We start from the raw sequence: 25,188 nt of genomic DNA, 5'->3' as shown, positions 1-25,188 counted from the left end.
AAAAAAAAAAAAAGGAGTCTCCCATACATCAAAACAGCAAAATAATCAAAAAGTGGAAAGTGAATCTATTATCTGACACACTGGAAGACTTTAATGTGAGGGAATTGTTGCTTTAAAGCCCCACAATGCTTTGCTCTCCATCACAGACAGCTATTTTTGACATTAAGAGGTTCTGCTGCTTTTGATGGATCCAGGTGATGCGTTTGCTTTTAGGAAATTCAATTCTGCACTCAGGTAATATTAAAACAGAAGCACTATTGCGTGTGATGCATGAACCCACTACAGCAGATAATAGTTTAGTGTTAGCCAATGAAACAGACTTGATGAGGAAACAATAATACGGCAAAAGCTTCTGGACGGAAGAACATTCATCAAAGTCCCACCTCACAGAACAGAACAGAAAATAAAATCACCAGTCAGCACCATGGCAAACAGAAAAGAACAACACCACACAGAGATAGATAGAGCTCTGATAAATACATGCAGAGGAGGAGGATTCATTCCTTATCCGTCCTTTCGTTCTCCCCTCTTTTAGTCAAGTTGAGTATCGAGATCAGCAAACCTCCCTGTCATTCACACGCAGCCGTACTCGTACCACAGAGACTGGTTGTCCTCTGGGCTCATTGACGGGTCCGAATTATTCACACGACTGGCGTCAACACCCTCGTTATACTCTTTCAGGCTGTCTGAGCTGGATCTCATCTGGCCATTTGACTGGCTGTGAGGGTTTTGGGTGGAAATGTGGTTGGGGACGGGAGGAGGGTGGGTCTTATTAGTGACAGGAGGCCCGCTGATGTTGCTGACTAGGGTGGGGTTAAGAGACAGGAAGGGGAGGTTTTTGCCTGCCGACTCACTAAAGATGGAGTCCATGAACACAGACTCTACTGTGAAGGAAGGGCCGAGGAAAGACTCGAGGGTGGAGAGGTCGGGGTCCTCCAAGCTATGGCAAGGTAAGCTGTGTGACTTGGGCAGAGGGGTGGTGGTGGTGGTGGTGGTAAAGGGTCCCTTTAGGTTGGTGCTGATGGGGTGGTACTCACTGGGTGTCGGCTGGGAGCGAACCCCAGCCTTGGTGGAAGCGACGGGAGGAGAAGCGTCGACGGACACGGGTTGCCGGTTGTCCTTGGACAGCATGTCGTGGATGCTGGTGCGTCTCGTGGTGCCCTCGGCGGTGGAGATGACGCTGCTGGCCCGGGGCAGCGTGGAGGAGGCCGAGTCCAGCCGCTCGGAGACGGACGTGGCTTTGCCCTGCGAGGACAGGCTGGAGCGGATCGGGGCGGAGCCTTTCACGCGGGTGCTTTCGGCCTTTCGGAGGGTTGGGCGCCCTGGTTGACCTGAGGATCTCGGTGGCCGGTCACTGCTGACTGGTGCTGCTCTCCCACTGGATGAGCGCAATATGCCTCGACCCTTGGTGGAAGTGCGTTCCTTCGGCACATGGTCAGAGGAGGTGGAGAGGCGAGGAGAGTCTACAGTGAGGTTCTCCTGACTGCCAGACTGCAGAACAAAGAAACAGGACAGTTAAACTATCAAACAATACTTTTATACCAGAAATGTTGCTGGATTGATGTTTAATACCTCATTGAGCTTCGAAAAATCATAATAAGCAGAATAGTTAGTCAGTTAGTTCCAGCTTGAAATGTATCCTAAACTGACTGATCAAAGGGATTCAACTGAATTCAGTCTTCACCTGCAGGTTTTTAATCTATAGTAGCGACATCGCAACAGCTGCATACATGAACATCATTTACAACCGAGTCAGAGGCCTTACCTCTGCAGGGTCAATACCCTCATCCAAGAACTGCTGAAGGGAAAGCACCTCGCTGCCTGGGGATCCTGTCTTCCTGATCTGGGTCTGTCCGGGGCTGCCGGCGGCGCTGGACGGGTCGAGGGACCTGCGCAGCTGCAGGGGGCTCTGGTGGGAGGACCGGGAGGAGGTGGGCTGCTGGACGGGGCTGCTTCCGCTGCTCGACCACACCTCCTGGTCCAGACTCAGGCTGAACTCGCCGCTGCTCTCGCTGTGCGGCCTGCTGAGGCTGCCGTTCAACGTGCCTGTTAGAGGACAGGCAGTGATTAAGTGCTGAGAAAAAGTAGTCTAAGACCTTAATTGATTTATTGATGGTTATCATTCGCTGCTAGAAACTGCATTAGCATTGATCAAATCTCACCACATTGTCAGACAACGTGCAGTAAATCAGGTCATTTAAAAGGTGCTGAGTTGTCAAATACTGGACGAGGTGCGATTAAAAAGTCTGTAGCGCAAGAACAGACGCACAGCAGGAACGAGCAGAAACGCTTTATTTTCCACAGTAAGCTGCACGATGAACATCAGGACCTGTGTTACACACATTTTGGGACCACTTGCAGGTTCATATTTCCAATTTTAAGATGGACCTTCAGAAGTAGCACCGACACATCTCTGTCAACGGGATCGTCATTGTTGATGAGAGTTGTGCCAACCGTTACGAACCAAACAGCAGTCTCTGCAGCGGAAGAGTCACCAAGAGCAAAGTCAGATAAGGATCAAATCAGGTGTTTCTTTGTTCTTGGAGACTGCTGGTGCTTCCACTGCAAAGGTGTATCAGGCAGGGAGCACACCAAGAGCAGGCTCCATGATTTCTTCTACATTCACAAAGTCGTGCGTTTAGATTTCTTCCCTCAGGATCAGACTGTCGAAGCAGAGTTCTACTGTAACGTTCAGCACAACCGACCTGCGCTGTGGCACGGTGGCAACTGCCTGTTCTATCATGAAAACGCGGATTTTTTGACACACAAACACAATTGTCACCTCCCGCCCACTCTACCTGCCAAATTTGTGCCCCTGCAACTTTTTCCCTCTTTTGCAAAATGAAAGTCAAGTTGAAAGGTCTTTGTTTGGAAACAGCGGAGGAGGATGACGCGCTTCCAGAATCGTAGCTCCAGCAGATGTTACAAACGTGGAGCAGGAGCCCCGGGAGCAGTGTATCGCTGCACAACGTGACTACCTCTAAGGGGACGGCAGCAGCAACTTTTTGATCGGACCTCGTTTGCCTTTGCAGCATGAGATCTAAGCTTATTTCTGAAATGGGTAATAGATCTGTGCTTATTCATTAATCTGCTCAGCTACACTGTCCATCCATGACTGTTTACTTGGAAATGACAAAGAAGCAAAATGTGATAAAAGTCCAGTTACCAGTGAGTTGTAAATAAATCAAAACCTATTATACATTCTTCTTTTTAATACTACGGTCTACAAAAGGTGCCACTTGCTGATTAAATAACATTGATTCTGAACATGAAGCTTTGCTTTCCTTGGAGGAGAGAAAAAAAGCCCTTCATCTTTAAATCAGGACAAACTAACTTCATCAAATTTTCACAGGAGATCACATCAAAGCAGGTCTGAGCTAAGGCAGGAAAGAAAAAGATAAAGGCAGCAGAGGAGTCTAGAGTAGTTAGCGGACAGACACAGAGGTGAAGGAAGAGGGTTACAGGAAGGAGGAGCATACCTTTGCCCTCCAGAGGAGAAGTGAGGTGGGAGTTATTGTTACTATTGCTACTGGTGGTCCTGTTGCTATGGAGACTGGTGGGTCTGGAGGCTGGGTAAGGGACAAGAGGGAAGACGCACAACACGTACACACAGTTAGGATTCGCATACATGTACCCGCAACCGGCATGCACCGACACAAGGAGTTAGCTGCACGCTAGCAGAACGTCTCCCGCTGGGGCAGCAGATGGCACATGCCAGGCAGAGGGACAGGAAGGGTGGCTCAGTGCCAGGCTGCAGCCACAATATGTCCAGTCTAAAAACAAAGAAACTACCGACAGAGAGGCCAGGAGCACCTAAACACAAGGACCGAGCCACTTTAAGGAAAAGGGGGGGAACTGATGGAGACGATAGCGAGAACAGAGGACGACAGAGTGGGTTAGCAGTGACGGAAGAAATGTGAAGCCTGGAGTGAAACAGAGAAGCACAAAGAAAGGAGAGGAGTGACGGCAGGGTGACCTTGCTCTTTTCTGCATTCACAGGCACAGCTTCAACTGGAAACCAGTGACCGTGAAATCATCCCCAACTGGTTTTCAGGACATGCGTGGTAACCAAATTAGAATTTTAAATGAATCTGTCCACTACCGATCAGTATCAGTTAGAATGTCGAGGAAACCAGCTCGTTATTTGTGACCCACAGTGATCCTCAGTGCCGCTGAGTAATTGTCACTTACTACAGATGTTACAGGGCACTCTGCACATAACGCTCGGCTCAACAGGGGAAGGACACAAAGCCAGAGCGCTGCTACACGCCTGCAGGCCTGATAAGACACACACACACACACAGACACACATAATGCAACACACCCAGATGGAGAAGGGACATTACACGACTCACTACTGCTGCTCACACTGACAAACAAGCAAAGTTTAATACTTTTTAAAACACAGAACATAAAAGCTGCTTTTAAAAAATAATCAATAGATATCTCAAACTAGCATTAATGACGGTACAAATAACAGCTCTAGTAGATGGCTGGTACATTATGAGTAATGTGTGTGAGTCAGACTGGATGTGCACTTCATCCAGCCATTACTGGAACAACAATATATTTCATTTTATGAGTGAATTCTGGGAACTCATCAACAAGGTAGAATCAACACCAGCTACACCAGCATCCTGCAGAACCAGTTTAATGACCCTTTGCAATGCATTTTCGTAAATTAAAAATCACATGTACAACATCTAAAGCTAACAGCAATAAGGTGTAGCTTAAGTGATGGAATGTGTGTCAGTAGTTTGGTGGCTGTTTAACAACTGGGTCATCGACATTAGAGCAGAAGTGAGGAGTCGTCGCCTGGCTGCAGATTAACCGCCCTGGATAACGTCCTAACGCCTGAATTAGAGTCAATCCTACTTTCAGTGGAGGCTGATCTCTGTCTCTGTGTTGTGCTCTCCACTAAAATTGCTTCCCCAACAGTAGATTAAGTTTAATCGAAGTGCAGGAGGGCAGCCTTAAGATTAGCAGGGGACCTGACCTCCTTTTCGGGTCTGTTCTCATTTGCAGGGCTTTCAGATTCCCGGCTGGTGCTGAGAGGCTGCTGCAGCTACCTACAGCTTTTCTTTGCATTTGACTCAAGTTTTATGCTTGAACCTTACCGTGACTCTTGGGGTCATCTGAGGAGCCGGCAACGTCCTCACAGGAGACATTGTCTGGTGAGATACAGAAGAGAGTGATGCTGCAGCAACTTCACCACATGGTACTCAAATTAATCTAGTCTGCAAAGTATAAGAACTGGAAATATGATCAGAAAACACCAACATAAGTAGCTGTATAATAAAACCAGCATCCCAACCTTTGACCTGCAGCCGGAGTTTGGCCCTGCTGTGCCCGGCACTGGGCAGAGTGAGGGCGGCACAGTCGATGGCGTTGGTGGAAAAGGCGAGCTCCTTCATGCGCTGCCCGCTGCGTCGGCTGCTGCCCGTCATGCCGGCGTCTCCGGCTTCGGCTCCGTCTAGATTCTCGGTGCTGCCGGCCCACTGAGCCCCGGGACCGCCGGCCACCGCCATGCTCTGCAGCAGGTCATTCATGGCTGAACAGGCGGATGGAGGGACGGAAATGAGGACAAGAACCGAGATTAGACATTTTGTTATGTCTTATTTCACCTCGAGCTGTGGCTCAGAAGTTGGAGCTCACTGCTTTTAAGGAAATGCATGTTTTTGCCAAAGACATTTCGTATCTGTTTAGTCATTACGGGGTCACAAAATAGCTGAGAGGAACTAGCTGCTAATATATCCGTGGAGAACTACTTTACTTCTTGTTCACGAGGCTGTAATACAGCAGCCTCATGAGGACCAAAGCTCAACTCCCACACTAAGCACAGGAACACGGCAGAAAATAGCCCTGTTTGGTGAGATCTTGATCAAAGTTACAGCTAGATGTAATTTCAGGCTTCGTCCACATGTAAAAAAAGCATTTTTTATTCTCAAAAGAATATGTTTGTCCACATGAAAACACAATTAAAGCACTATAAAGAAAATGCTGGATCAACAAGCATTGATATAACCCTACAGCCATGGTGGCCTGTGATAGACTTCCAACAACGGTGCATCGAGGAATCATGTTTACTGAGTTTCACAATATAGTAGAAAAGAAACTCTACATGTAAACTCTACATATATGTGTAAACATGTAAAAAGTTCTTTTAGCAGGTTGCCAGCACTATTTTGGCCACATCTGCTATTGCACAAAGTTTTTTTCTTTTAACCGGCCACCCTTGCAACCCTTGATTTTGTTGGAACCGGGTTTTTTTTTGCTTTTTCCGGCAAATTGCGGTTGATTTTGTTGTTCTTCGGTTCAGGTCGAATTCCTTTTTGGGGGTTAAAGCGGGGGGGTTGGGGTTTGTTTCCCGGGTTTTTCTTTTCCAACCGGTTTACCTTTTCAACACTACTGTGTCTTCATCAGAATCTAAGTGTACCTTTATCTCTGTAACTTTAAGAGAGGTCTATTTTGCTGTGTTCTTTGCATGGTGACTGGTACGTAATTGGCTGAAATTGGAATTGGGTTGGATAAAGATGCAAACAACATCTAACAAACATTTGCCAGAGGTGATGAACCAGAGGAAATATGACAAATCCAGCAATTCCTCATGTCAAGGATGAAAAAAATAAACTTTTGCAAGGCCAAACAAACAAAAGCACAGCTATAAATATCCAATAGATTTGACATCCCATTCAACCAATTATCCAATGAGAACCACACACTGGGTTTAAGTTGAATATATGCGTTTGCCTCACATCTTTGTTGACTTTCCCTCTGACACAGTGGTGTTGAAATGTTGTTCTGTTTGCACAACAGAAGGCTGTGAATGAAGCAGCCCCCCTTTATGTGTTCTGGAGAGTTTGAGAATGTCTTCGTAGGGATTTTCAGTGACTTAAAACTGTGTTTGCATGTGGACAAAAAGCCAAAATGCATAGAAAAAAGCTGAAAATGACCCGTGGACATGGCCTCACTAACAAATCCATCCTGTAGCACACAACTAATTCAGTCCTTCTGGATCTCAAGGCACATGCAGGCATTCAGTATTATAAATAAAACACATTAAAGTGCATAAAGATGACAGCTGGTCATCCTGGCCCGTCTCAGCCAGACACTTTTGGACGTCGCCGGCTGTCTTTATGCACTTTGAGTCGTGTGCGGCGGTCGAGAAGCATGACGGCATGCAGAGCTGCTCTGAGCAGCAGCAGCAGCAGCGATAACTCCATGTCAGCAGAATAAGATCTGAAATGCAGCACTCCGACAGCGGAAGAGAGAGAGAGAGACAGAGTCAGAGAGAGAGAATAAAGGCTCCATTTCAAGTCCTCCATGGTGAGTGCGAGCGTCGATCAGGCGGTTGATGATTTTTTATGACATGCTGCAATCAGAGACGGGTGCAAACACAATACAGGCGCATGAAAGGCGAACCAGCAGCCTCACACCTGAACTCACACACAAACACACGCGCACCGAGCCTTTCATTCACAAACAAAATGAAACCACAGAGCACGCGACAAGGCTGCCCGATAAGTCGCCCATTTGGATAGCGATTCATGTTGTGACCGAATGGAAAGATAAGCTTTGGTCTGGAGATGGAAATCAAACGGCATCACACTACAAGAGACACAGCTGCTGCAGAAACAGGAAAACCCTACTTTCACAGCATTTTGATCATTTTTTTAGACAAAGTCAGTGAAGTTTGTGATGCTCATTCATCTGGGAATAGTGAGGCTATATTAAAATAAAGTGACACTACACTGGTGAGCGCTAACAGAGGCTTAGAAAGACTCTACAGGAGAGAGTGGAGGCGGCAGGATGTGATGGAGCTGTGGGGATGACTGGGGAAAAATTACAAGGACAAGTCACTGATGTCACCAGATGCAGAATTTGAAACTAGATTCTTGTGTCATCAAACTGAGTCTTAAATATCAAATGGAGCTGCTGTAGCTGAACCGCCCTGACATCAGTGACTGCTCCTTCTTTGTTTCTCCCAGCGTGACAGCGAGAGGGAGAAGGAGGCAGACGAGGAGGAGGAGGAGGAGGAGGAGGAAGGCTAGCGTGGCGGCTAACGGAGGTCTTACACATGGAGCGCCGGTAGATGGCCTTGGCCTTGTCTTTGTCCTTGGATCTGTTCCTCATGAAAGGCAACCTTTTTATAGCTGTCAGAGCGCAGCCAGAGACAGACGGACGGACAGACAGACAGACAGGAGAGAGAGAGAGAGCGACAGAAACGAACCCGAGGGACGTGGAGGAAGAGAAAACAAAGGAAAAAAAAAAAAAGGAGGGCAGAACAGAGGGATGTGGTTAACGTTGTCACAAACGAGGGAAGAGATGCAGAGAGAGAGAGAGAGAGAGCTGGACAAAAGACAACAAATGCAATAGACACTAGAATATAAACAGGTGGATCATATTACTGTAAGGATCCAATCTGAGCAAATACACTCCCTTCTTGCTCAAAAAAACACTACAAAGTTAATGGAGCTGAAAAATGTGCACAGATATCTCTTTAATTTGCCCATTTGTATTCAGCACCACTGGTTTCTGTTAATATACGATCATTTTTTTAAATGAAACACTTGACCACTGACTTTTTAAAACCCGAATAATACTTTTTGAGGGCAGACTTTTCTGTACAAAAACACATTATTTCAACAAATACAAAAACAGAAACCCATTATACAAACACACACACACACTCGTTCTATCAGCACACAGTCACTCTCATGGTAATGGTCCTGAACACTACATTAAAAACTGGTTTCAAAGCATTACACACTGTACACAACAACAACAACAACAACACGACTGTCGACACGTTACCACACTGAGATGAGACACGGAGGAGTATTAAAGGGTGCAATCAGGAGAGTGAAAAGGGGAAGTTCAACAGCATCACGGATGATTACAGTCTTTCCATCACAAACATTTTCAAGAAACACAAAGAAGAAGAAGAAGAAGCTGCAAAGTGCTTTGCTGCATACTTGACTGTGTAATGTCTTTGGTACAGCTGTTGTTCTTGGTAGTTTATAGTCTTTTATAGTGTTGAATGGAATATAAAACAATTTTATACTGTATGTCTGAGTGCTAAATAAAAAATATAGTGATATCTTAAACTGAATAGCATCTGGATTTCTCACAAAACTGATGCATGTTTCAGCTTGAAGATGCTTATTATCCAAGCCCATCCTGCTAATGTACCTGAATAGGACCAACATGGACAGAGGCAACATTGCATTGCACCTTTTAATAGCTGTGATGCTACGTTAGAGGACGTCTCGTTCTTATTTACAGGTGAACTGCACAGATCAGGAGGTTAACCTGTTGGAGAACTGATGAGCTTAAACAAGTTGAAGGAGGAAGTTAATGAAACAGACCTGGGACAAAATTTAAACAAAGTTTTGTCCAGTGTTTGAACCACACGAGATGCACTTGATTTAGGCTGACATTCAATGACCATAAACCCTCTGAATCCTCCAAAACACAGGTAGTCTTTTAAACAATTGCTTAAATGGCACAATTTATCAGGTACAAACCATAGAAAACAGAGAGAACTGTTGGATTTTCAACTTTATAAGGTCAGAGAACTAATTAGTTCCATTGAGAAAACAATCAAATCTGGGCTTAGTTTTGTAATATTTCATCAAAATCACTTTATTTATGTCTCACTTAAAATTTTGTAAAACATCCTATTTAAAAAACAAACAAACCGTCTACTCAATGCAATTTAAAAGGCCCAAAATACTCCAACAGTCATGACAAAAATACAGGGACTATTCGGTTGAACTACAGGCAGTGTTTACACCGAATAGGGAGGAGAGAAGAATGAAGATAAATTCAAATGTAAGTAGTAAAATATCTATTGGCCACCTGTGGGCAAAAAATGTTGAACTTTTTTTTTTTTTTTTTTAGATTTTTGTAAATAAATAATCAAAGAAATGTAACTTTTGTTTTTCCCTTTTTTTGATTTCTTGCATTCTAATTTTTTAATACCACACAAAATATATTTTTGAGCTCTTTCTACTTGATTTTACTATTTCTACAGAGAAGAACTTTCTATCGCAATTGAAAATGTGCCCACAGTGAGTTAAAATATGACAGGAGCAAAAAACTTTCATGTGTATAACTGATGGAGTTTTCCTTTAAAATGTGGCTAATTACATGAAAATGTATATCGTTCTTGGGAGTAAATTTAATTTTCTCATAGTAGAGGCATTTTTTATAACCACAGCCAATAAATAAGACGACAGAGCTCAAGTGCACCTCGTGTTATTTCAAATACAGGAATCTCTTCCAACCAGGTCGGAGGTTGAGAGTCAACCTTGTGGTGCTGTGCAGCTCAACCGTAACCTCTACGCCAGCTGAGTGACACGACAATGGACTCACGAAAACATGCCCTGAGAGACGTGACAGTCGGGTCATAAGCCCCGCCCACCCTCCCCGTCCGCGGCATACCATTGGAGGAGCCCTGCACTTGGGCATGAGACTGCTGCCCTCTCCTCCCTTTGCAGAGAGAGATAAAGAAGCAAAGGAGCAGTTAGGGGGAAAAGTAAAAACCCGTTCTGGCATACAAACCCACACACACACAGTCACACAGCAGCAGTCTGTTTTTCACTTTCTGGGTACAAAGGTGTCATTAATTTGCATGTACAATCTATCACATCTTCTTCCTCTGTACATTGTCCTTCAGTCATCTATGCTGATTCACAGTGTACATGTGTTGACTTTATACTCACTGCTGCTCCTCTTGTGTGAGAGCGTGTCGTCCAGCGAGTTGGAGCCGGAGCCGATGGACGAGCTGTCCTGGCTGTCAGGAGGAAACGCCAGGAAGCCGTCGCCCAACTCCGAACGAGACGGAGTCAGCGTGAGCGAACGCATCCTCTCCCGGCTTTTGGGCTTGATCAGCTTCCTCATCTTCAGAGTGATCCAGTTGCCACGCCTATAAAGGAAAGACGAGGCAGGGAGAGAGAGAGGGAGATCAGGAGACCATCAAGACAAAAGAAAACAAGACATAAAATCAATAGGAACTGACACGAAAAAGATGTATTTTAACTGTCTGACTTGCTCCGTGTCTTTGAGGCTTTGTTTCAACCTCTAAATCCTTCTGATGATCCTCGAGGTGAAAAACATTGCAGTATACAGATGTTTAACGCTCTCCAGACCATAAATATTTGATGCGTCCGCTCCTGAAGGCTGCAGTGTTTTCTTCCATTTCCGAGCAAACAAACTTGCCAAGTCTAATCCGTCTTTTATTTCCAAGTTTTTTTGAACTCGAGTCACTAGATGAAGCTGCTTCTTACCTGCGTGGAGGTGACGGGTCGTAGAACTTGTACTGGTCCATGATCTTCTCTTCCAGCTTCTCCTTCTGTCTCCTCAGCTCATTCAGCTTGTCTCTGAAGGTTGGACAAAGGAGACACGATCCAGTAAAACAAACTAAAATGCATCCAATCTACATGTAAATGCAGCTAAACTGATAAAATCTGGTTGGCAGATTTGGACAACATGTTTGCAGAAAACGTGTCTCATCAGGGGTTTACATGTATTGTCGTTGCTCTACGTGGAACAGGTCCTTGCTCTCCATGGTCTGCTCCAGCAACGTGCGGTTCTGCAGCATCAGAGTCTGGATTTGGTCCAGCAGGTGACGATTCTCCTCCTCCAAGTTTCCCTTCAGCTGGCTCAACAGCTAACACACACAGAAATATCAAAGAGGCGCCCAGACACATGGCTCAACAACACATATGATCAATTAAAAGGGATGAAGCTGCCAAAAACACAGCTGGTTTAAGAAGCCGGCTGCAAACATGCGACATTAGAAAGAGGAGGATCAGCTTTAAGACGGTCGGCTTTACAGGTTGTGCATTATGGGAAACCCCCAGATGTAAAGAAGAAGAAGAGAAGGGGGGTCGTCCTCACCTCACACTGGTTGGTGAGCTTGGTGGAGGCGATGTCCAGCTGCTGGTACTGCTCCTTCAGTTTAGAGAACTCGGCCTCCAGCTTGGTCTGGTCCAGTTTGGCGCTGTTCAGCTGGGTCTTTATGTTCTTGTGGTCCACCTGGAGACTTTCGTTGTCCTTCACCAGCTGGCGGTAGGTGTTGTTCAGCCTGAGGAGACACACGCAGGCAGTTCAGCGACTTCAATAACATGCTATTAACACGTATGAGCGTTTAAGATGAAAGCTCTGGTTGATCTGACCGATCATTTTCCTCTTTGAGCTGTTTGCACTGGTCAGCTGTGGCCTGGTGGGTTTGGTTCTCCAGCGCCATCTTTTCCTGCTGCTCCTTCAGGTTTTTCTCCAGCTCCTCCAGCTCACCCTTCCTCTGCAGGAGCTGCTTGTATCTGCACACAGAAACACACACATTATAACCTGCTGCATGAGTCCAACAGAGAGATGAGCGGTCTACAGTTTCCTCTCGTTATGCTAGAATGACAGCCTAACTAGAGGAATGGAAAACTACAAGATTTGAAAATGTTAGTGCAGCACTCGCTACTGGGCATTATTTAGATTTAAAAGAGTGCACCACTTTCTGTGACCTCATGAGGAAGCAGACTGCTCTCTAGAGGTCTAAAGCCTGAGAAAATATGTCAGCTTGAAGCCTACAAAATACTAATAGAATAACCCCATGTTCAGATTTCACCTGAATGATGCTGCATTATGGGAAATGTAGGAGTTTGGTTTATATCAGAATAATGTTGTTATTTGTGTCACCATCATATTGTGTGTAATTTAATCTCACATTTTTGCATTCGTGGATACTTTTTAGTGAGACAAAAACAAAAAAAGGCTGAAAACGGTTGGGGAGACATGGTCAGCGGTTCTTTGTTTGGGTTACTAGCATAATAATCATTCAGATTGTGAACCCAGTGAGTCTACAAGCAGTTGGGGAGTTTTAAGACCCAGTAATCTGAGCCAAACATCGGTTCAGACCAAGATCCCAGACCAGATTACTCCTCCGATTGTCGGGTGAAACAGGGTTTAAATCTGCCTAAAACTCCTGTAAGTCTGAGCCCAGCATTACTCAGCATGGCTGGTTTTAGATTTTTTTTTAATCAGGAACAATGTACAAAAGACGCTCAAATTACAGCATAAAATGAGTCATGAGTGTGACTTAATCTGTAATTAGACTCGCTGCTGAACTATGTCTCACTTGTCCTCCAGGTCCCTGTGCTGCTGCTCCAGGCTCTTGTGGGAGGTCTTCAGGCCGCCGTGCTTCCCGATCAGCGCCTCGTACTCGACCGCCTGCCTCTCGTGGAGCGCCGCCAGCTTCTCGTGATCGCGCAGCAGCAGCTCGTACGTGGCTCTCAGCTCCTCCTTCTCCTTCAGCGCTCCTTCGCGCTCTCCCTCCACGCTGCTCTGCTGGCTCTGCAGCTGGGCGTTCTGGGCCATGAGGGAGGCGCTCTGCGAGCTCAGGGTGGAGTTCTCCACCTGCAGACGAGGACAAAGGCAGAAATGGATGCATCAGATACAGAGGTGAGGAGGCTGTTCCTGATGTGTTCTATAGGGGGCGCTGTGTAGCTGTTCAGTGTGATCCCCTGTAAGCTCCATCAAACAAACACCAGCAGGAGAGCCGTTTCTTTTCATGTTTCCTTTATGGTTACAGCGGTTCCCTCGTCTCAAATCTCCCCACAGTCATGACTGGTGGTGTTCATTCACCCACACACACATTGTGTCCAGGTGCCGACACTCTTTCTGTACCTTTGAAGAGTTGTTTTGTTCCTCACCTTCAGCACACCTGCCCTGACCCACACCCAGCCCACGTCACACATCAAGCGACGCACAAAACACTCTCAGAAACAGCCAGAAGCTTCTGTCTGGCCGGCGTAAATCCTGCCGCTCGTAAGAAGGGTTTGAACTGCTGCCAAATAGGGAGGACAAGTCTAAATCCAAAGCAGGGAGCCAAGCAGCCTGGCAGGGCGAATGTACCAACGGGGCAACGTAAAGAGTTGGATAGCACTGAAGGAAAATGAAGGATCACGTATGTAGTGTTGTAATAAATAGAGACGGCATCGTGTCCTTGCTATTATCTATTTTATTAGGCAATATGATAATGATATCTTTATTAAAATATTCAACATAGTTATACAGTGCATGTGTCTGGGAAAAGGATGTGAATCAGAGGGTGACATAAGCGATACGGATTGTAAAACCACTTGAGGCAAACTGTGTTTTGTGATTTTAGACTATATGAATAGTTGGATTTCTTCCCCCTGCCTTTTTTTTTTGGTTACTGAAAATCATCTCAGACTAAAGCTTATTTAGTTCTTAAGTGGAAAAATAAACACACACAAAAACATCTTAACTGCAGTTCTGTCAGCTGATGGGATCATGGGATGTGATAGAAAGCTGCCAAACAGCGACTAAATAGACCGAGAAGTTTTCATCAAGTTCAGTCTTTAACCTTTAAATCAAAATAAATGATACAATTTTAGCCCACTAAAGTAGGTAGGTATATTGCCATACATTACAAAAGAAAGAAAAAACTAAGGTTCAGTTCATTTAATTTCTTTCCATACTCCTGTCTGCTCTGCGTAAGGCCGCCTGCAGTTCAGTCGAAAACTCTCTGAATTTCTGTCATGTGTCTGCTGGTCACTGCTGAGTCATTAATGGCTTCTTTGTTACACCGAGAAGTGCAGAATTTATTTGCTTTTTACAGAGCAGACGATTAAGTCCTGGTGAGTTTTTAAACAAGCGTGTAGAATATAGTCATTCTGTAGTTCAGTCGAAAACTCTCTGAATTTCTGTCATGTGTCTGTTGGTCACTGCTGAGTCATTAATGGCTTCTTTGTTACACCGTAAGGTGCAGAATTTATTTGCTTTTTACTGAGCAAACTATTAAGTCCTGGTGAATTTTTAAACGTGCATGCATATAGTCATTCTGATGATCTATCCCAACTAAAAGCTTAAATTTGTTTGAATTTTCTGTCACTTTTAATCACGCCAGATCAGTTGAAAGATCTTTGTGAAGTTTATAATCCAACAATTCTTTCGCTTTTGTACAATTTCTGTCTCTGATGAATGGTGTAATTCTGTAATTCCTGTACTGATTACCTGCCTAATCACTGAACCTGTAATGCATTCCTCTGTCAGACCCTCCATTGTTCACCGGACACTGCGCTGTGTTGAGGATTACCTGCAGCTTGGCGTTCTGCGTCTGCAGCGTCGTGTTGTTCTCCTGTAAGGAGGCGGTCTGTCTCTGCAGGGCCACTATCTGAGCCTGCAGGTTGGAGCTTTGAGTCTCCAGTTGTTTGAGCTGGCTCCTCAGGGCCACCTTCTCAGCCTGCAGCGTGGCATTCTGGGAAAAGCACACGCAAATGATAGAAGATCAGGCTCGACCAAGACGCACGTGCTCAGAATTCACACCAGAAAGTCACGTGTGTCGTCTGCTAACTTACGTTCCTCTCCACCTCGATGAGCCTGTCTTTGACTTTCAGCAGCTCCCGTGTTGCTTCATGACTCTCCTTCTCCCATTTGCTGACAGCCTGGGGGTCCTCCCCTCCTCGAGGTGGGGAGCTCTGCACCATCCTCTCCTCCTCCTCTCTCTGACGTAGCGCCTCGTAGTTTTTCTTCACCTGGCGAGAGGAAAAAAAAAAACAAGTCAACACACTGAAATAAGTGCATTTGCTGCTCCGTCCTCGCATGAAATCAACTCCAATATAAACATGGAAATCGAAGGCAGCTGACAGTGAAGAACCGCTCCAGGTCTGACTGGAAAAACACAAATGAAAATAATAGCAGGCCATTATATCCGAGAGTTCATGCCTCAGGTTTTTCCACTCTACACTTAAAGCTTTGGGTTGGATGTGTGTCAGCAAGTTCACAAACACAACCAACTCCCCGAAGGGAAGCAGACATCCTCCATTCCACTCCACCTCTTTGACAGACTCCTGCCGCCTCATGAATAGATAAACTGCAGATAGAAGTGGAAGAGCGGATGAATAAATTATGTATCGGCCTTGAGAAGCCCTCGATGTTTTCACCGTTTCTAGTGTTTTTGACTGCAGGGGAGAGATTTTAGGACATGTTGTTCTCAAGTGGACGAGCTGGCAGGTCGGTGTTCTGGCTTTTTGGGAGGTCACCGTGCGGAGGATGTTTTTATGCTGCAATAAATCCAAAATCTGCATATTTTTTCTGAGTAATTGTTTGGATTTCCGTATGCTGTGTTACTGACCGTCTTCAGCTCCTGGCGAAGCTGCTGGTTGAGGTTGGAGGATTCCTGCAGTCTGGCCTCCAGAGCCGCGATCTTCTCCTCCTTAATCTCCAACGATGATTTCAGAGTCGACTCCAGTTTGGTTTCCAGCAGCTTAAACCTGAGGATGAAGGTCCAGTTAGCTGTGTGTAGAAATACATTTTCATATCCACAGTACAGCACAGACGACTTCTTGGATGCAGCGCAGCAGGTGGGAAGACACTGACTCACAAATCTCCCACAGGGTGATGTTGCAAGACTCTGATTAATTAAAACCACATCACCTGATCTAAAATAGGCCACAGACCTGATTTACGTCGAGTCCCAATTGTGCTAATCACTTTTAATGATCCCAGGATGACAGACTAATAGCGCATCCACGTGCTCCGCGGATGATCTCATTTCCAGAGTTGGTTTTTACAACTTTGTTTTGCTTTAAAAGGTGGAATGTGGAAACAAAGCAGATGCAACAAAGAAGATTTGTTGTACTTCATTGCTTAGAGCATTTCTGGGTGTCTTGTGCCTCCCGTGACATTATTACTCACTGTGGGCTCATTTTTTACTGCAATCTAAAGTCCTGCAGCTCTATGGAACCATGACCAGAAGACGAAAGACCTCAAAAATGTCTTCTGTGCAGCGTGACACAGTTATAACTCCATAAAAAGTCCCTGAACAAGTGATTTAATTGTAGCTGAGTCACTAATGGCTTTACGGTTGTATCAAGAAGTGCAAAAACTGCAGTTTTTACAGAGTGTGGTCTGAGAAAATTGATTATTTTTGGCAATTTTTTAAACAAGACATACAGAATAAACTGGTTTTGATGAAATATTGCAATTTTAAGCTTAGGTTTGGTTAAGTTTTCCAACAGAACAGCTGTAAATTTGAAAATTCATTGATTCTTTCTATTGTTACAGCTTCTGGCTCTGATAATTAGTGCATGGAGCAACTCTGGGTTATAACTTAACACCATTACAATTTAAATATTGGCCAAAAATGTATATCAAATGCATGAATTTGCACCATCAATCAAACGTTTTTACCAGCTTTTACCTACGCCTAACAACTTGATAACAAATTTTCCTTGAGTTACTTAAACTTGTGGAATTTTTCCGGTCGTGAAGTCATTCTTCGGACTATTCAGAGAATTCCAACACCACATAAACACACGACTCGTTCTTATTTGCGTTTCAGGCCGAGATTGTTTTCAAAGCCAGTATTGCAGCTGTTTGAGCGTTCGTAACGTGATACCTGTCGTCCGAGCTCTCGTCATGCAGGAGTCGCTCTTTGTTCAGTCCGATCTTCTCCAACTCGTGGGTCAGTTTCTCCAGATCATTGTTCATCTGCTGAGTCCGCAGCTTCTCACTAACGAGCTCCTAAACACACACACACACGGTTACACACTGAGTTACTATGAATGTCACTCACAACAAATGCACAATTTATTAAAAATAACCAACAATCCAGTGGGAAATGTTTGATCTAAGCACCATCACAGACATTGATGGAAAAGATTTTAATACCAACAGGGATATTCCAATCTGATGTCAATGATCAGAGCCAATCAAAGCAACGTTTTATTGATTAGCATCGTCTTTATTGAGGTTTTTGGCTTTTGGGGCTTCTGTATGGAAAACCAAAAGTGCCATAATTCGCTTTCATTTGCATGTTTCTGATCTCTTTTATCAGATGGAACCGCTGCTGGCTTTATTACTTTAATACACTACTTTTACTACACTGCTGCACTAAGCAAAACTATTTTTTGTTGTTGTTTTGACTATGAATGTTAAAGTCACTTTGAAGTTGAATTGTGATTGCATTATGTACTTTGTGTGTTGTATTGCTTTAATGCAGCACTAAATAGAATTGCGATGAGACCTATTTTTGAAGACATATTTTAGTTTGTTTACTTCATGATGTTGTTTTAAAAAATGCTGCACCAAGTGAAAATGTAAAAAGAACCAAATATGAAGACATTTTAGTTTGTTTCCTCAGTTATTGCGTTAAAATAAACTGCAGCACTTAGTGAAATGTAAAAAAAACTATATATGGGGACACGTTTTAGCTAATTTTCTTGGTTATTTTATTTTTTAAAAAAAACTAAACAAAAAAACTAATACTGCACTGGGTGGAATTATGACAACCTTGTTTACTTTCTTAATTAGCAAAATAAAGGAACAGCTTGGATGCTTAGCGGAGCTATTCAGTGGCCAAACATACACATTGGATTGATTTAAATAACTTTAATATTCTTAAAATGTGCAGCTGTACTTTCTAGGAAAATAGTATCAGCAGATAAATTATTGTCATCAGATCAGGGGCAAGAAAATGTGACTGGAACATCCTTAAATATATATAATTCAATTTGCATAAGTAGTTTCAGAATAAGATCATTTAAATAAGCTTACTTTAGCACTGCGCTTCTTTCAAATCATCTATTCATGCTTCCATTACTACCAAAGCATTATAAAAATGATGCTCAAGATGCTGAGTAATATCATTCGCAGATGTCTGACAGATAAACAGCCCCGCCTACCTCTCTGAGTGTAATCAGCGTCTTCTTATCGATGCTGGACTGCTTGACCAGCTCCTTGTTCTCTCTCTCCAGGTCTTTGACTCTGGTGCAGGAGTCCCTGAAGAAGATCATCTCCTTGCCCATGGTGCGGTTCTCTTTCTCCAAGCTGGAGATCCGCTGGTTGCTGTCGTCCAGCTTGGAGTCACGGATCTCGGCCTGCTGCCTCAGACGCTTGTTCTCCTTCTCCAGAAGCTTCTTGTCTTTCTCCAGCTGGGAGCTTTCCTGCTCCAGAGTCTTGTTCTGGGGTAGAAAGGGGGCGTGACGGACAAAACATCATTTGATGGGATTACTTTTACTTCTCAGTGTAAATAGATGTTTGGCTAAAAGTGGGCAAAGATTAACTCGAAAGGGACAAAAATCTATTTGACAAGTAATCTGGGATAATCCAACTCTGCTGGGAAACACGCTGTAATTTTATCAGAATGAACCCACATGAAGTCGAATGACGGTGCTGCCAGATTACACATTTTAACATTTGATTCATTTAACATCACAAACACTGCCTTCAGTCTGCCTCAACCAGGATTTTTGGGTCAGTTCGACTGGCCCCATTCTGCCAGGCAAAATCAGTCCATTCCAAAAAAAGTACCAGAAGCTGTGTCAGTGAAACACCAGAGAAGAGGGCAGTCCAAAAATGTGTCTAATTCCCAAACTTCAACACAGTTTGCATCTTTCTAGCTCTTCCGCCTACCTCCTGCTCCAGCTGCTCCAGGCGTTTACTGGAGATCTTGAGCTCCTCCAGGTTCCGTTGGAGGGTCTGATTCTCCGTCTCCACCTCCTGCAGCTCGGCCTCCAGCTGCTGGATCTTCTTGCTGCTGTTCTCTAACGCCTTCTGCAGACGCTGGTTCTCTGTATCTAGGCCCTGGTAGCTCACCTGGGAGAGGAAGAGGCGGATGAGGAAATTAAAACTGTGCGTGAACTAATTGTGATGCTCCCTGATGGCATTATATACCAGATCCCCTGTAACTCACCAGTCAGATACTCAGACAATAAATTTAACGTGAATTTAACACTATAGCAGTTCTGCACAAGCTTGTACAAAGACAAGCAGTCTGAGGTGCTGTCAAATCCAAAAACTAACATAAATCAACTTTTATTTCTCAGCGACACATGGCTGTATGTTAGCTGCGTCCCACTGCGCTCCAGTCACAGATGCACGACTGGTATTACCTCTAATCTCTCAGTCTTCTTAGACGAGGCTTTGAGCAGCTCCAGGCTGCGCTTCAGCTGGCTCCTCTCGCTCTCCAGCTCCCTGTTCTCGGCATCCAGCTGGGCGGCCTTCGCCCCCGCCAACCGGAGGTTCTCAGCCGAGCGCCGGAGCTCCAGGTTCTCGTGCTCCAGCTGGGAGTTCTCCTTCTCCAGAGCCTCCAGCTGAAAGGCCATGTTCTTCAGGGCGTCCAGTTTCTTCTTCAGACGGCGGCCCTCAGCCTCCAGCTCGGTGTTCTCCTTTTCCAAAGACGACACCTACAAACACACGAGGAGTGAATGAAGGCGAGAGGTGAAGTGTTCATGCTGGACAACGTCAGCATTTTTCATCACAAAATCATTTTAAGGATCACTCAAATGATTTGAAAAGCAAATATTCCACAATTACAGAAATCAGAAAGGGCTTAATAATTCAACAATGTTCAGAAATTGACACTGATGGACCACCAGAACACAGACAGGGTCGCAAATTTTAAACAATTTCCTGAACTGATAGTTGGCAGCTTTATCAATTAATGATCAATTATTTGACTCACTGAACATTTTAACATGTCCTGACTGAATCTGACACAGAACCTGGAAAGGACAATCCGTCACTAGTCCACAGGGTTACTGCTATGGTCCACTGTAGCTCACTCACAACACAAAGCTCTGGCTGGTAAGCATTAAGCATCACAGGAGGCTTTCTCATGGTGGCCTTTTATCAGCTAAACTCAACACAGAACCTCTGATAGTCCATGTGACACCTTCCTCAAGTCATTACAGTGTTTTAACCTTTATTTCTTAGTTGTATGTTTGTTGTTAATTATTTTTATTTGCACTGTACTGGACTGGGAGAACACATTCTCACTTTTATGTATGCAAGTACACATGAAATGAGACTCAAACAGTCCTGAATCTTGAATCTAGAGGCTCTACCTGGTGGCACAACCAGGTGCTACATCTACAATATATTTCCTGACATGCATGTTCTTCCTCTTCTGCACTTCCCGTGACACATTTTCAATGAATCAACAATGAACCTATGACATGCCGAACAAACAAACTGACACCTCAGGTAGGAACAAAACATGCACCAGACCTTTTCACAGGTGATCCCAAGGCTGGCAACTTTCTTCTGCAGGCTCTCGTTGTCCCTCTCCAGCTTCTGCATCAGAATCTCCAACTCCTCGGCTCTCTCGCCTTTCTCCTTCATCACTTCGAGCTCCTTGCCTGCATTAAAAACACAAATCAGTCAGACGGATGGGAAACACCACACACCCACAGTTAGTGCAACGAACCACAAAAGCTGAAACACGGTGTCACTCACGCAGCTGTTTCCTCTCAAACTCCATCTTGTTAAGTTTGCCCGTCGTCTCGCAGATGGACTCGTGGAGGATGCGGTTTTCTTTCTCCACATCCTTGACCCGGGCCTCGGCACCGACCTGGCAGCGCTGACGCAGGGACGAAACCGTCTGACTCAGGTGCTTGTTCTCTTGCTCCAGACCCTTCAGCTGGAAAACAGACATCAGAGTTTTAACAAAACTGAGCGATTCCATGTTTAAGTAAGCGATTTGCTTTTGTGGGATTTCTGTAAGCAGTCCAGTTGATTGGTTGTGTGAGTCAATGCTGTAAAAAGAGATTTTCATTTAGTCTTGTTTAGTCTAATTTCTCCAGCAGGCTCATAAAAATTCATCAAGGGAGAAAACTAATGACATGTGAAAACCCCGAAAAGCTTGTAGGAACTTTGCAAAACTGCACTTCATTTGAACATTTTGTATTTTGGAGAAGCACTGCATCACATTAGCTACAGCTCATTATGTTTACAACCAAGCAGACAGGGTTGCCCGCAGTAATCTGTGACTGCGCTGGGTTGTGTTTTAGCTGCCTCTGTGGCTCATCAAGGGCGGATTTTACAAATCAGACGGTTAAACTAATCAAAGGTGTCAGATTTGGGTCTAACAGCTATAAGTCCCTGCAGACACACAGCCAGCGACTGGATCTGGGCCACGGAGAGCCGGGAATCTGTGCGGTCAATGAAATATTAGCAGTAGCTTCTCTGAATAGCATTTCCAGCCAAATCAATTGCACAAAGATTGCTCTCAGGAAGACTTTAGTAAATTACGCAGCTTAGTCGGGAGCTCTCTGGAATGAGAGTCAATGACGGTTCTGTAAGGAGAGTCGTGTCTCTGTCAAAGCCCTGTTTGTCTGAAGATGTGACCACATGTACGTCCTGTATACAGGCTGCAACATGAACTGTTATTTAAAGTATACGAATGCTTGAAGCGATTCTTTTTCAGAAAGAGTCAGTCACTGTAAAATATCATCGTAATTTCCAGACTACAAGCCGCGACTGTTTTCACACGCTTTGCACAATGATGCGGCTAATTTATGGAGTTTTATCCCTCGAGACCAAAGTGACATTGAACGAAAGAGAGACTGAGGAAGTGTGTGACGAAGTAAGTCTGAGGCTGTTCAGTTCCGACACTGAAGAAGACAACCTTTAGTGGTTTTAGTGCGCAGGAGGAAGATGAAGATAGCGATCAATGACTTTTCCTGGAAGGCTGCTGCTTTTTAAAAAAAAAATGTAATCAGCCGTGTTGCAGGCACTGTTTGGAAAAAAGCATTTACGTATTTGTGTATGATGTCGGTATGTATTTAATTAAAAGTTTAAAAAAATCTTTGTGTGTAAATACCTCATGTTACAACCTGCCGCTTATAGACAAGCATGGCCTATATATGTACAATTTTGATTTTCTTTTTAAAGTTAGCGAGTGCGGCATATATTCAGCTGCGCTCAATAGTCCAAAAATTACGGTATATCTGCTGTTCGATCTCAAATACATCAGGCCAATTTTCATTGCAGGAATAATGGGTCGGTTTAAGGTAACCAGCTCCTCTTGAGCCGCTCTCAGGACTGTTTTCAGAGGAGGAGGAAGTTCTTTGAGCAGCAATCTTGTCCTCTCAAACATGGCAAAAATAAAAACCACCATATAGGTCATCCATCCATCCATCCATCCATCCCCTTGAATGTTTTAGAAATAAAACAAGATACAGCACATCTGGCTACCCTTCACAATGACCAAGGTAACAGCTTAAAAGCAAAGACAGTAATTATATAGGGTTAATGCACCTAAACATGTCCCATTTTCTACTGATGGGGAACTCCAGAGCATGTCCCGGTTATGAAAACCAACCTGTCTCTCTGAGTTTTCTCTGAGTGTTTCCAGGGTTTTCTCCAGTAAAGCCTTCTCCTTCATCAGGTCGGTGCTGAGCGACTCGGCGCTGCGAAGCGAGTCTCTGTCTGCCGTCAGTTCAGTCTCCAGCTGCTCCAACTGCGAAAAAGAATAAAGTTCAAACTGCTGATCGTGTTTCGATCTTTCAAAACTGTCGATGGCTTCAGTTGCAGGTATCGCGATGATCCTGCAGCATCACCTGTGCAGTGAATGAATCAGAGCGAGCTACAAACACGTGAAACATCACCTCATTCTGTCACAGGCCTGCAGACAAACACGTACGAGCTGAAGTTCGCACAAACAGACGACGCACATTAAATTAGACGACTTCTGTGAGTCTCCCAGCAGCTGCATTCACAATTTATAGTGTTTTGGCTCTGGGACCTCGAGTCGCTCAGAAATAAATTTCTCACTCTGGATTTTTCTCTTTTGTGAGAGCCGAACACAATTTCATGCTTTTTATTCCGAGGGCACAGAGAGAGGCTTATGTTTCTGAAAATAGCTGAGAGACTTCTCTTAGCGAGGGGCGTTCGAGTGTCAAAGACTGGGAAAGAAAAGGCAATGCGGGGCGGCCTGGATTTACAGCTTTGCTTTCATCCTCCTTTCCACCCCTCTGTATGCTCTCTCCTTCGTTCCCTCTTTTTTTATTTCTCATTGTCGCCGCTGTGAAAAAAGGTCTACAGCCAAGTATTGGGCTGATTTATGATGGAGGAGGGCTGGTGCAATATGCTAATGCTGATGGGGAGACAGAAAATTAGAAGTAAAATGAATGCAGCGCTGTGGATCTAGTGCATCTATAGTACACCTCACTTTATTTCAGTCACAGAAATTAAACCTTATTTTGGTTACTGTAGGCAGGTACATCCATCCATATAGTTTCTTATTTCTTAAAAGTATTTCACATGATGCAAAACTTACTTTACAGGCAATCTGAAGCCAATAATGCAATTTTCTTGATTACTAATCTATGTTTTGTCTGTACATAGACAAGAGGTGAAGCACGTATTTGACCTTTGAATAGCAAAATTCATGCCCACATGTGTGTATTTTTTACCACTGAGTCATTAAACAAACATTTCACCTGAAGAAAAAACAGGAAATTCTTTCAACCTGCCAGCTAGTTCCTACCCAAACAGAAAAACAGACAGCCTGTTGCTTACTTTCTGGGATAGTTTCTGGTTTTCTTGGTTGATTTTGGACAGTTTCCCCACGGTGTCCTGAGACGCTGCTCCTCTGAGCTCCTCCACCGTCTTCAGCAGGGTCTGGTTGTCTTTTTCCAGCTTCAGCAGGCGGCTGGAGGTCAGTTCATTCACCTCCTCGCCCAGAGACTTCTGAGGGACTGAGTCAAAGACAGAAGCAACATGTCAACACATTTTTACTCATTGTGGGCTCAGTTTACGTTGTATTTTAAGGGCTTACACCTCTGTGGAAACAGCAGCGCCACGGCTACAAGTAGAATGAACTTTACAGCAATGTCACACCGTTACAATGCCATAAATCATAAAAAATGAAGAAAAAAAAAAAGATTACTTTACTAATATGGAAATAACATTGATTCAACACTCTTTTACCAAGTGCCTACAGTGTTATCAATACTTAAAACTAATTTATTTCACAGTAATTGTCCCATAAATCCCAAAAATGAAGAAAAAAGGGCAAATTTCTTTACTACTACTGATAGTTTTCGTTTATTTCCACATTAGTCTTTGCTTCATGTAAGCACAACTTGCATTTCAGACTAATTTGACCAAAAAAAGTCACTGAATTTTCATCACAGCTATTTTTTTGTTTGTTTGTTTTTTACCGAAACTAGTTAGAGTATTTTTTATTTTTTTGCAGTGAATTTTTAGATTAAACATATGGAACAACATGATTTTGGTGGAATATCCTGATTTCAAACATAAATTTTGGTTAACATGCTCATCTATAAGTTGAAAATCTGACAATTCTTTCTATTTTTAAGTGTTTGGTACAAATAAATTGTGTACATTCGCAGGTTTTTGAAAGAGAACATGCCTTTG

The 25,188-nt window shown here is 44.1% G+C and overlaps 1 protein-coding gene across 1 annotated transcript in view; it reads right to left on the bottom strand.

The window, feature by feature from the left end:
- Positions 1–22: 22 nt before the first annotated feature.
- The window catches only part of LOC103376143 (girdin-like), a 45,434-nt gene continuing 20,268 nt past the window's right edge, over positions 23–25,188 (bottom strand). Inside the window, exons 11-32 of the mRNA XM_008306510.1 lie at positions 24,328–24,506; positions 23,129–23,266; positions 21,262–21,445; positions 21,034–21,164; positions 19,917–20,210; positions 19,438–19,620; positions 18,708–18,986; positions 17,423–17,547; positions 16,157–16,295; positions 15,381–15,557; positions 15,119–15,280; positions 13,136–13,413; positions 12,183–12,326; positions 11,905–12,091; positions 11,529–11,674; positions 11,292–11,384; positions 10,728–10,930; positions 8,076–8,153; positions 5,315–5,551; positions 5,118–5,171; positions 1,766–2,046; positions 23–1,491 (exon numbers count right to left, since the gene is read on the bottom strand). Of these exons, the coding sequence (XP_008304732.1) occupies positions 574–1,491; positions 1,766–2,046; positions 5,118–5,171; positions 5,315–5,551; positions 8,076–8,153; positions 10,728–10,930; positions 11,292–11,384; positions 11,529–11,674; positions 11,905–12,091; positions 12,183–12,326; positions 13,136–13,413; positions 15,119–15,280; positions 15,381–15,557; positions 16,157–16,295; positions 17,423–17,547; positions 18,708–18,986; positions 19,438–19,620; positions 19,917–20,210; positions 21,034–21,164; positions 21,262–21,445; positions 23,129–23,266; positions 24,328–24,506 (4,610 nt within the window). The 3' untranslated portion in view covers positions 23–573. The remainder of the gene's footprint in view (positions 1,492–1,765; positions 2,047–5,117; positions 5,172–5,314; positions 5,552–8,075; positions 8,154–10,727; positions 10,931–11,291; positions 11,385–11,528; positions 11,675–11,904; positions 12,092–12,182; positions 12,327–13,135; positions 13,414–15,118; positions 15,281–15,380; positions 15,558–16,156; positions 16,296–17,422; positions 17,548–18,707; positions 18,987–19,437; positions 19,621–19,916; positions 20,211–21,033; positions 21,165–21,261; positions 21,446–23,128; positions 23,267–24,327; positions 24,507–25,188) is intronic.

Source organism: Stegastes partitus, unplaced genomic scaffold (assembly GCF_000690725.1).
Source record: "Stegastes partitus isolate 25-593 unplaced genomic scaffold, Stegastes_partitus-1.0.2 Scaffold3679, whole genome shotgun sequence".
NCBI classification, from domain to species: Eukaryota; Metazoa; Chordata; class Actinopteri; family Pomacentridae; genus Stegastes; species Stegastes partitus.
This window is presented reverse-complemented; position numbering and strand designations above follow the sequence as displayed.